Source organism: Calypte anna, chromosome 13, assembly GCF_003957555.1.
Source record: "Calypte anna isolate BGI_N300 chromosome 13, bCalAnn1_v1.p, whole genome shotgun sequence".
NCBI lineage: Eukaryota > Metazoa > Chordata > Aves > Apodiformes > Trochilidae > Calypte > Calypte anna.
The window spans coordinates 11,485,258-11,497,749 of NC_044259.1; the positions used below are offsets into that span (position 1 = coordinate 11,485,258).

The window sequence follows — 12,492 nt, forward strand, 5'->3', positions numbered from 1 at the left end:
CCCTTTGAAGCTGTGTCCTAATTCACATCATGGAAGGCAGCTGGGAGCCGTTCATGAGGCACTTTGTTAACCCTCCCCTGACTGTGCCTCTTCCAAAACAGGGGGTGAGGGGAACTTTGAACAAAACAGCTCTAGCAGGGACTCCCAAGTCAGCAAAATGTTTGCAGGACAGCTCAGACACAGGGTGCCCCTTGCTCTCTGCTCTATCTGTAGATAACCCCAGCTGCAGCAGAAGTGGATGATGGCTCACGACAGCTCTGGGGTGGGAAGGTTCATCCATCCCTTGGCAGTGCTGGGAAGCACAGGGGTGGAAGGTTCAGCCTGGGGTGAGCTGTTGGGCTCTGTCTTAGCTGGATCTGGCTGCAGGTGGCAGGGACACGGGCTGCAAAATGTGGGCAGGAAGAGATGGGCTTTTCCAAAACGTCTGCACTGAGGTGGCTGTTCAATCCGTACTTCCAACTCAAAGGTGCCAGGCAGAGGAGAGCCCCTTACCCCTCTGCAAACAGGAGGGGAAATGACTTCTCTGAGCAGGGCAGTTCTTCAGACCAGGAGATGAGAGCACAACTGGCTGCTGGAGATGACTAAGAGTCATGGGAATGTGGAGGGAGCACTTGGTTTTGGCCAGAAGGATCACTGGAGAGCATAAGGGAGTCCAGAGAGAAGGAAAGGTAGAGTTTGGCTGGAGAAGATTTCCTCTCAGCAGTTTTTCCTGGCAGAGTGTGGGGAAGAAGAACATGAAGGAGAGGCAGTGTGGTGTGCTGGGGGGCTTCTTCCCAGAGATGGGGAGCTGGCACGTGGCTGAGCCACAGGAGATGTCTGGCTGATTATTCTTTCCTCCTTTTAAGCCAAAGGGGCTTTTTAAAGGATGTTTGTTTCCCTCCTTCTTCTTTTTAATTTTTTTTTCTTTTTCCAGGAACGAATGCCAGCTCAGAGAGAACTGACTCACCAGCGTGAACAAGTATTAAACCAGACAGGTTTAATACAGAGAAGGGAAACAATATCTCAGCCTCTTTGAGAAGGCCCCCTGCAGAGCATCTCTGATGGCAGTGGTCCACAGGTGACAAGTCATAGCCTGGGCACACAGCTCCCCAAGCTGGCCTGGGCCCTCCTGGGGATGCTCAGTGGGACAAGGTTCCTGCTGGGACTCCTGACCCATTGCTGCAGTCTCCAGTCTCTCTCATTGCTCTGAACTATTAAACTTACATGGAAAAATCCCCCATGCCCTTCAGCCCAGCACTGTTTTGTCTGGCATCCCCCACATCCCTACCCTGATCTGAATTCAGACCCAGTGATGTTCCCAAGGAGCACATCAAGCCCTTGTTTGGAGCCTAAACATCAGGCAATGGGGATACACATAGGAACTATTCCCAGAGTCCTTCCTCCTGCCCACCTCCTCCCAGTGCAACAAAACGCACAACCTGGTCAGTGACCAGAGAGATGGGGCAGATCCTGCCCTGTTCACGACCCTTTTTCCTTACCATGTCTCTGGCTCAGCTGTTGCCTTGCTGTGCTTCTCTCTGCCTGGCTCCCAGCTTGGCTTTTGCTCAGCACTGGGGTCATGCACAGAGTATTAACATGCTTAGCCTTCACCCACGACATGGTTAAGCTGTATTCCCAACCCCATCTGAGAGAGAGGAACTAGAACCAGGCAAAAAAAAAAAAAAAGAAATAAAAAAGAAGAGATGGAACTTTGCAAAAAGAAAAACAACTTTATTTTTTAAACTCTTTCTTTAAAAATGTATTTGCAAAAGTTTACAGCATAAAAATAATATCTCATGGCTATAGATGTGACATATTACAAATCCTACAAATACATCTGTAAACCTAGGAAAATGTTAACTCTTTGGTACCTTAGTCTGAACTCTGCTTTTAACTCTACCTTCAGGACGGTTTCTGACAGACAGTAAGGAGACAGGTGCTGCTTCTGTTCAGAGATGCTGCAGAGTCGTAGCATGATTCCAGCAAGCCAGGACAGCAGGAGTGGGAGAGGGCACACTTTGGGCAGATTTTGCAGTCCTGGTGTAATCCATGAAGGAGGAATGGCCAGGAGAGATGGGATGCTGCAGGCCTCCCAGCACAACTTACCTTCCCTGCCTCTTCCCACCCCTGCAAGAGTCATCTCTCAAAAATGCTGCTGGAGCTACACAGGAGCAGCTCATCTTCCTTTTCAAAAATCAAACTGGATCCATCTTGGCATGTCCCAGAGACTCCAGCCCTTTGGCTGAAGCATGGGAATTATGTTTGGAGCCCAGCTATCCATGTGCTGGCCCAGGAAACCTGATTTTTTAACAATATCTGGCCTGCCCTGGGCAAGTCTTGCAGACAGCAGTGTCTCCATCACTACAGTCAGTTCTGACTTCTCAGAATCCAGGCAGGGTTGGGGTCTGCTATGGGAAAGACTGTGCCTGGCCCAAGAGATGCCCAGCACCCTATGAAGACCTCCAGCAGCCACCCAGGGCAAAGGCTACCAAAAAGAGAGCTGCCAAGAGGCAACTTTCATGCCCTCAAAGTGGGAGCACAGCTTGGCAACCCAAAGCCCTCCTGTCCACATGGGACATCCTGGGAGTGGACTGGCCACAATGTTCCTGGGATCTGAGCTACACACTGATCCTGAGTGGAGCCTTCCTCACCCCTGAGCATTGGAGCCTGGGGTTGGCCTCCTCAGTGCATTAGCTGACATCCCATTTCAGAAAAATCCCCCACAGGGGGATGCCTGTGAAATCCCCTTCTCCAGATCTGCCCAGCTTTACATAGGTCCAGCTTCCCCACAGCCAGACCCTAACCCACTGCCCAGTACCCTATAGCCCAGCCCAGAGCCCTGTCTGGGAAGAAGGGGCAGAGCCATTTCTCACTTCTGGCTGACTTCCCCCTGGCTGCACATCTGCACGGCACTTCTGCCTCCAGTCCCCGTGGGACACTGCCACGGTCCCCTTGGCAGGTGAGCAGAGACAATTTAGTTACAAGTAAAGTCCACTGTGCTCTAGATTTCTTCACACGACACAAACACTAAAGGTGACACTCTCACTTAAAAAAAAACCAAACAAACAAACCAATAACACGCTCAAACCGAGAAGGACCAAAGGATTAAAACCTGTGCACACATCAGTCTGAGAAACAACTTCAATGTGGAAAGAGACACTAGAGTGTCACATCAGTTTCTGGGATACACTTAGGTACCTATGAAATAGTGACTGGCAGTAGGATTATGCTTATATTGGTGATGATAGCAATGCTCTGTAGAGTAAAATATAGTTACAAATAAAAGATATTGCACCAGAGATGGGCTCAAGCTTCGGTATGTGTCCCTTTTGGGGGGGCTCAGTTTGGGTCCACCTCTAAACACAAAACCACAATCCAAACAAAAATACTGATTGTTTGGAACTAAAAACCCAGAGGGAGCTGTTCCCTTCAGTCTCACTGAAGAAATTATGGCTCCAAATTTAAGGGGCCCAGAACAACTGACCATTTCTCCTGGTCCTCATGCTCTGGACCACTCAGGAACTGGATTGTTGGCAGAAGGGAGAGAGAGACCAGGGGCTGGAGCTGGTTTCCCAAGGGAAAAAAGCTTGTCTGGGGGCTGCTGCAAGCTTCAGCCCTGCCAAGCCCTCTCTTTGAGGACAGCTGCAGGGATGCTCAGCAAAACATGTTGGCTTTGCCCAGCTGTCTGCCAGTCCCTGGCTGAGAAGATCTACCCACTGCAGTGGGTGTGCATGCCCTTGTTAAATGGGATGGGAAGAGCTGAGTAAGGAAAAGAAAGTACCACAAAGTGCAAAGCTTGGTCTTTACAGTCACAGGGCCAAAACCAAATATTTGGTCTCATCTCCCTGCAGTGGAGAATGGTACCATTGTACAAAGACTCTGGTGTACCTACTTTAAGAAGGAAGAGGGAGGTGGGGTTAGCACCCTGTCAGGAGCCAGAACAGGTTTTTATACAAAGAATAACTGCAATAGATCTACAAATGGGACAAAATGTAGTAGGCATCCAAGACTAGCTAGTGTCCAGCTAATACAACAAGATACCTGAATTCCCCCAGCAGGGAGAAGAAACAGGGCTCCTCTTTTAGCACAATGGAAACTATATGATATGGAGAAATTAGTAATTTGATTAGTAATTAATCTGTACAAGATGGAGTTTAGTACAGCATTTGTGAAGTTAATAAGCAAATGGCCAAAGGGATGGCGAGGATGAGTTCATTGATGGGAAAATCTTTTGGCTGGATGGAGGCAGTAAAAAGTAGCTCTCCAGGGTTTCACTTGATGCTAGAAGTTTTAAATATTTTTATTAGTCAGTCCAGCCCTAAAATAACAGCTTTTTAAACAAAATGTGCTGATGATCCAATGTCTGGAACAACAGGGAGTATCTTGGTTAGAAATGCTGGAAAAGCAGAAAGACGTAGGTGCTTAGATTGGTCAGAGGATGACTCCAAACCACCAGTATGTTGTGGCTGGGAAAAGGCCAACATTATCCAAAGCTACACCAGGCAAGCCAAATCCAGAACAGACCAGAACTGTTAATGCCCTATGCAAGGTCTAGATTTGACCTTACCTGGAGTATTTGGTACTCCAGGTCACCTTTGGTAGAGAAGGACATACTAAAAATGAAGCTGATGCAGACAGGGGTTATTGGGGTGATCTGAGATGCCATCCTATGGGCTCAAATTGCAGTGGCATGGATCCTACCAAGCACCTTACATGTCAGAAAAATAAAGTGGTCTGAGCCCAAAGATCTTATGAGTTACTGCTTCTCCACACAGCCAGGATAATTTCATTAGCTGTGGCCACAGAAGATGGCTCTTCATTACAAGCAGGAGGAACAGAGCATGGAAAAACAGTTGTCATTCACAGTGTGTTTCCTATGGATGGTGGGGAATCTGAACCACACGGGCTGAAAATATACTCCACCTCCTGCCAATAAAAGTGCTATTTCTTATGTTCACATTATACCAAGGACATCAGCCCACAAAACATCCTCTGCTCTTTCAGCTGGAAGAATGGCAGCATTAAAACCACTTAAAACAGAAGCTGCTTTTTCCTGGGGGTTTCTGGCAGAAGTTTCATATTAAAAAAAAATAAAAATAAAAAATTCTCAGTGGCTCTGAGGGGTCAGAACCCTAGCAAGATGCTGACTGAATTTCTGAATTTGTAGACCTGCCTGTGCGTTTTTTGTAAGATGTACAGAGAGATGTGCATGAGGAGGGAAACAAAGTGGTTAATTATGGGGGGGGGGGAGGCATGCAGCAAAGAGACTCTGTGCAAGATGAAATTTCCCCTTTCAGAAAAAAACCTGCTAGTTTCTATGGTGTCAGAGCTATAGCATTTGGGGTCTAGCTTTCATCTCTGCAGAAGTGGGGTCTGCCACTGATTTCATAAGCATGGTGCTCCTCCTGCTCTGAGTCCCCTCATTCAGGTGGCAGCTGAGAGCACAAAAAGTCCCAGACCTGCCTGTGAGAAGCAAGGAAGGAGGCAAGAAGCAGGAGGAAGTTCTCTGCCCTTTTATTCTTCAGAACACTTCCCAAGAAAATTGAAACCTCCCCAGATTCTCTTGCTTTGCTTGGTTCCCCATGACACTTCTTCATCCGTGGCCCTGGCAGCCTGCAAGTGGCTGTGCCTGGTCCCTAGAAAGCAGCAGGGTGTAAGATACAGTTAATCTGTGACCAAACAGCTTCCCAGCCTCTCTCCCTCTCTCTCTTTTGAGATGTCCCTGAGCTGGTGTTCTGGCATCCTTATTGCTCCCCACAGTCTTATTATGACTCAGGAGGGACTGGTGAGACCCTGAGAAAGGGTGTCAGGGTGAAGAGTCTATCAAAAGGGAGCCCTTGCTCCCCAGAGATAAGGCACAAAGATTTTGCAGCTGGCAGGGTTATATGATTTCCCAGCAGATTAGCTGGGTTTAGTGGCAGTAGATTAATGAATAGCCATATTGCTTCCTTATACTGGCCCTGGCTTGTGGATTAATATATTTGTTCCCTTTAAATCTTCAGTGGAGAATAATTAGCTTAGTGTCGACACAGATGACACAAACAACACTGGACTGCCCTCTTTGCTATTACAACAGTCATTGTGAGAGCAGTTTGAGTTCCTGGCCTGCCCCTGGGGCACAAAAATGTTCAGGGTGTGACAGCCCCTCTAGGTGGGTGCAGAGCTGTGCCCCAGAGCCATGGGTACCTGTAGTGCTTGTGATGCTCTATCCACCGTAGAGGAGCTGTCAGGAAAGGAAAATGGTGATCTCTGAGACACTGACCGGTCTCTCCAGGACTTGGCTGTGCTTGGAGGAGAAACTACCCAAAGTACTCTCGATCTCCAGCACCTGAAGATTGGTGTAGCAGGTTCTCTACACACTCCAAGCAAATCATCTGTTCTGGTGGCATTTCACAGAAGCACAGTGTGGTTGGTGCTGAGACCATCAGCGAAGTGCTGGTGCAGAGGAGATGAAACTCACTGCCACGGAGGGGGAAGAGGCTGGAGTATCATCTTAGCAATGCAGAAAGTGGTGTCTCTTGTGGAGATCCAGTCCATGCCTTCCACTTGAAAAGAAGATGTTGGTCTGAGATGTCTCCTTCCTGCCGTGGTCTGGTCACTGAGGAGGATGTGGCAGTGATCTGGAAGGCTGCAGACACACTGAGCCACCTCTTTGTAAGGGGAAAGGGGATGACAACAGGGAAAAGTCTAATTCCCCACCCAGCACTGGGAGATGGGAGGGAAGGAGGAATACTGGGGCAGGTGGGGATGTCCCAAGGTACAGGTGCAAAGCATGGGCCTCTGCTATGCCTGGGTCAGAGATGCAGAGAGTTAGCCCAGAGTTAGCCCAGCTCTGACTACAGGAAACTCTCCTCCACCTCTTGGTGCCCTGTGGTCAGCTCCTGGCAGCCCAGCTGTGGGTCAGATTCCTGTTCCTCGTCCTGGCGAAGGCCCAAGGGGCTGTCACAGGATATTGTAGATGATGTGTTGGCCTCATTCAGTGTAGAGCTGAAGGGAGACAAGAAAGAGAGAAAAATGAGTGCCTTGTCCCTAGTATCCTGGTGAGAGAGGATTCCCCAAGTGTGTCAGTTTCCTGCTCCTTTGTGCCCTGTGTTCTCTCTAAGTGGAGTCTCTTGTCCCCATCTGCACCTGCTGATGTGTAGGGACATGACATGACACCATGTCTTAGCTCACATCCCAGGTCCTCTGTTTCATCTCCTCTGTCTCCTCTGTAGTGAGAGGACAAGGGGAAATGGTTTAAAACTTGAAGAGGGGAGATGTAGATTAGACATTTGGAAGAAATTTTTTCCTGTGAGAGTGGTCAGACACTAGAATGGGTTGCCCAAGGAAGTTGTGGCAGCCCTATCCCTAGAATTCTTCAAGGCCAGGTTGGATGGGGCCTTGGGCAATCTGGTTTACTGGAAGGTGTCCCTGCCCATGCAGGGAGGTTGGAACCAGATGATCTTTAAGGTCCCTTCCAGCCCAAACCATTCAATGATTCTATGAATCTATGATCTTCATCCCTGCAGGCTCACACAAGGTTGCAGCACCTCAGATGGGGATGATATTTCCCTCCTTCTCTCCTGCTGAACCCAACCCACTCTGGTCTCTCCCATAGCAGAACATCCCCATTTCACCTTGAGGCCCCCATTTTCAGATTAGGACAGTCAGGGGAAGGGACAATATTCAGAAGTGATGTTTTCACCTGGCCCGGCTGATGGAGGCTTCATGAGGGAGATCACAGATTGCCTCAGGTTTGGGGTCAGGAAGAGGGATGATATAATCATTCTCGCCCCCGTTCTGGTGCACGGCTGTGTAGAGGATGCTGCTGGGGGGGGAGCTGGGGTTGAGCCTGGCGTTGTTCAGCCCAGGGATTGTGGGTCTTGTGCGGACAACAGCGGGGTGATCACTCTTCATGAACTCTTCATCCACCTGCTGGTACCTCTGCTCTCGCAGGGCAGGTTAGCAAAGAAATGGGAAAGGTCTCATGAGTGGAGAAAAGGCACTTGTGTTATATTTGCTTTTCCTGTCTGCTAGACTTTTTCTAGAGGTGATGGCATCTTCTAGCTGGGTTCAGTTACCCTGACTCCACCAAAGACACCAATGAACATTTTCCTGAGATGTAGATCAGGGGCACAGCTTCACATCTCCAAATACCAAACAGTCAGAGGCAGGCTTTTGATCTCCTACCAGATCTGTTTTCTGCAATTGCTGAGATACCATCTGCCTGTTGGTGATGCCAATTGTCTTAGCAATGTGCCCAGGATGCCCAAACCATGTTCTTTGGCTGTGCAAACTAGTGCAGCCTTAGTTACAGCAAAATTCTCTGGCACAACAGCACTAATCACTGGTCTCCAAACCCTGATTGAGGCCCTAACCATTGCAGCATCACCCACAAAGCACAGACACTCTGCTGTCCCTCCAGCACAGGGTCCTTTGAGCACACCTTTCTGTAGCAGTCCACCAAGAGGTTTCCCATGAGCACCACCAGCTGTGAGAAGGATGGTCTGATCTCAAACTTCTCCTCCCAGCACTTCTGCATGATATCATAGCTAAGAGGAAAGAAAGAGCACTGATGAGTTAGTGTGGGGGGAACAGAGGCAGAAAAGCTTCTGTAGGACAGGCCCAGGGCAAACTTACATTTCATCAGAGGCATGGGTGGGTTTGGACATCCGATAGCCACGTTTGATGGCATTGTAGAACTGTTCATTCATGGGCAGTTCAGGGTAGGGAGTCCCTCCTGGATGTAAAGGGAGAGCAGGGGAATCAGGCTGGTGAATTCCCTGCCATCCACATGCCAACATGCATTTCACACCAAGATTTTCTTTTTTCTTTACCTTTCCTGTTTCATTTCACTTCCAAATGGCAATGTCAGCATGGGAAAGAAGGAGACAGGAAATGAAGTCCTGCTCTGACTAGTGAGGCTGGGACGTAGGGATTAGAAATGGATTTCTATTGTCTCTGGGAAGGGATCCTGCCCACATGCTATCAGAATTACAAACACGAATGTGATCTTCAGGGCACTTACCTAGAGTGAATATCTCCCAAAGGAGAATCCCAAAGGACCAAACATCACTCAGGGTAGTGTAGAGGTTGTTGAAGATGCTCTCTGGAGCCATCCACTTAAGGGGCAAGAAGGTCTAAGATGAAAAAAATGGAACAAGAAGAGTCAGCTCCATCTACATGACCACACCACATGACTCCACTACAACATGACCAAAGTCCAGGCCTATCTGGACTTTGGAAACTGAGACCAGGCTGGAGAGAGCTATAGGATGACTGAAAAAGAGACAAAAGATACATCCAGCTTTTTCCTGCTCCTACTCCCTCAGAGTGATACACAAAAATGAGCCACATTTGACCAGCGTGTGTGCATCACTGGCTGTGCTGTTCCTGGGATTTGCTTGCACAATGACTACCAAAATAATCTCCAGGAAAGATTGCAAAGGGGCCCAGTTTCATTTCCTGTTTTGGAAGGAAAAGCAGATATGCCAAGGGCAGACTGAAAAACTCCAGCTCTTCTGCAGGAGGGTCTCCTTGCCCAGACACTGAGTCCTGGTCCTCCATCCCATACAAATGGGAGAAAAACAGAAGAGAAATGAATAGAGAGATTAAGGTTTGAGGGGCCTGATTTCAGTCTCAGCTTCTCCAGCCTCAGTTTCTCTGGGAATTACATGGCCTCTGGGAATTACATGGCCTACTTTGCTAGGGGCTGCACATTCCCAAAACTCTGGGGCTGGAGTGGAAATGCTGTTGTTGAAGTCACTGGGGAGGTTCTGGGGAAGCTCAGTTACAGCCTTGTCCTCTCCTGCCTCGAAAGTTTGGAGACATCTTTCTGGAAAGTAGCTGCTTGCAGGATAACACTTCCTCTTACCCTGTGGTCTGGTGGTTAGGACTGATGTCTGTGAACCTGTTCCCAGGGTGGCCACTGACTCACAGCAGCACTGCCAAGTGCCTAACCCTGTATTCCTCCTACCTGCAGCTCAGGACTGGACTCATTGCTGTGCAGGGAGGGGATGTGGCATTGCTGCCAGTGATGGGCTGGACAGGGTCCAACCCTCAGTTTTGCTGCCACTGCCCAAGGTTCTTCTGTAAGAGCCTGGAGTTATGGTCATGCAGTTCTGCTACTCCACAGGTACAGGATGGTTGGCATTGACACCGTCTCCTGCCCTGTCACCACCCCTGGGCACAGTGATGAGCAGGGGGAGCATGTAGGGTGTCAGGCCCAGGTAGCTAGGAAGAAGGGGCTTGCATGGCTCCTGGTACTCACACTGCCTTTGGAGATGTAGTTGGAATCCCTCATGATGTCCCTTGCCAGGCCAAAGTCACAGATCTTCACCAGCTTCCCCTCACAGATGAGGACGTTCCTGGCAGCCAAGTCACGATGCACACACTGCAGGGGGAAGGCAGGGCACTCTCACTGCAAGTGGCCATAAGACAGCCCAAGGAAGCAGCCCTGTCCACCACTAGCTTATTTTCAGGGACAGGAGTCACCTCATGTAATTTAGGGCATCTTCTCCACCTCTAGGGACAGCCATGGCCCAAAGCCACTCACAGAGCTACCACATTTTTGCTGACCAAGCCAGGGGGCTGGTGGGCTAGCCAGTAGGGGATGTCTCCAGCTCTGGTAGACAATCCAACCCAGCAGTCTAAAGACATCAGTTACACCAGCCTAGCTTGTGCCTCCTGTTTTTAAAGCATTTTGGAATTTTTCCATATAGGCAGCCATGAGGTTTGTTCAAGACTTTGCCAGACACTACTAGTGAGCATGGTGACATTACCCCAATGTAAAACATGATTGTGGGAAGCTGCAGGAAGCTGCAAGCTCCTCTTCTGTGCTCCATAGGGAGCACTGACCACACACTTTTGGGGATGAGATTGGTTGGCTGGGGGCAGAGAGCCAGGAATTTCTCTCTGCACATCACTGATGTCATCCCTGCCCTGTGTGATGTTTCACACAGTCAAGCTATATTACTGCCTGCCTTGGGCGAAGCCAGACTTCAGGAAATCACAGAACAGGGCCCTCTGTGGTGGCTTAATTTCCATTGAACAAGCACTTCTGATGAGGCCTTGAGGGCTCAGAGCATGTGGTGCAATAGAGGTGTCCGTGGAGAGCAGTAGCTCTGCTGTGGAGTGCCTCAAGCACAGGGAAGTTAACACTGTTTGGTCATCCCAGTAAACTGGGATGAGATAACACCACAGCTGTGCTGCACATGGTCTGGGAGAAGCTCAGCAACAGGGAATTTGAGATCTGAAGCTTGATCTAAGCCAGGGGTAGCTCTCACGTGCAAATACAGTCATGCTGATCCTCAGGGCTGTGTTTGAAAAGAGAAGTGGTCAGCAGCTCTTCAGCTGCACGGCCACTTCTCCCATGAGGAGGTTGGCATGGACAGAGGGACGTGTTCCATGACAGTGAGCAGAAGCTGACCACAGGATACAGCAGGGAATTGCTGCCCTGCACTGCTGCAGGCATCATGGACCAGCTGCATACGTACATTTTTGGAAGCCAGGAACTCCATCCCATTGGCCACCTGGAAGCTGAAGCCCACCAAGTCCATGTAGCTGAGGAGTGGAGACTCATTTATCAGTGTCACCCGGTCTGTTCTTTCAGGAGCTGGAGGACAAGCAGAGGTGGATATTTGCATTAATCAGCACATTTGTCTCTGCAAGCAAAGCATCCAGTGCCCAACGCTCAAGCACCTCTCCCTCCCACTGCGGCTGAGTTGGTACCTGCTGGGGAGTAGCTGTCCAGCTCATAGGGAGTGCCATAGTTAGAGGACTCAATGTCAGCATATTTGACTTCACCCTTCATGTCAGACATGGGCACATAATCCAGGGAGTCATCCTTGCTCATGTCCATGTAGCCTCCATCGCTCTCAACAGACAAGGAGAGGTGACTGTGGGAGGAAGCAAAGAGGTTGCTCAGATCCAGTTGAGAGGAGACACAGTGGAGGGAGCAATGATTTGTGGGACTGCAGTTCCTGAGCCCTTAACCCCAGCACTGAAATGTCCCACACAGCCGGGAAAGAAGCCCTGAATCATGCATGCAAAGAAGTGCAAACAGCACTGGGGACCTCCTTCCACCACCTAACATCTCAGGTATCCTCAGTGCTAACTTTAAACAGCCCGGCCATATTCTCCTGTCTTCTCCTGAAGACTTCTCCTGCTCACCTTGGCTGGCAGAGCACAGGCTTGGCTCAGCACTCGAGCTTGGGAGATTGTGCTGAGTGCTTACGAGGATCTCAGCTCCCTTCAAGCAGCAAGTGCATGGCATAGCTTGTTCTGATGTGCTAACACTGCTCTGTTTTACTACTGGTTTGATGTGCTGGAAGGAAATGCTGCTTTCTAACGTCCCATGGGACAGTTTCTCTGCACTGAAGTGCCTCCATCCCTTACAGCTGGCAGACAGATGAAGGACTGTTTCCCTTGTAGCACCTCTTGTGCAACTGTACCCCTTCTAGAACTTCTCCTGCAGATTCAGTAGCAATGCCACCTGCCCTGAAAATGCAGAGCTGAGGTCTTCAAGTGTTAAGA

The 12,492-nt window shown here is 49.4% G+C and overlaps 1 protein-coding gene across 1 annotated transcript in view; it reads right to left on the bottom strand.

Annotated features, from left to right (window-relative positions):
- Positions 1–1,701: 1,701 nt before the first annotated feature.
- PDGFRB (platelet derived growth factor receptor beta) overlaps positions 1,702–12,492 on the bottom strand; it is a 31,410-nt gene continuing 20,619 nt past the window's right edge. Inside the window, exons 16-23 of the mRNA XM_008502211.2 lie at positions 11,689–11,855; positions 11,454–11,572; positions 10,229–10,351; positions 8,987–9,098; positions 8,599–8,698; positions 8,405–8,510; positions 7,664–7,902; positions 1,702–6,966 (exon numbers count right to left, since the gene is read on the bottom strand). Coding sequence (XP_008500433.2) covers positions 6,816–6,966; positions 7,664–7,902; positions 8,405–8,510; positions 8,599–8,698; positions 8,987–9,098; positions 10,229–10,351; positions 11,454–11,572; positions 11,689–11,855 — 1,117 coding nt within the window. The 3' untranslated portion in view covers positions 1,702–6,815. The remainder of the gene's footprint in view (positions 6,967–7,663; positions 7,903–8,404; positions 8,511–8,598; positions 8,699–8,986; positions 9,099–10,228; positions 10,352–11,453; positions 11,573–11,688; positions 11,856–12,492) is intronic.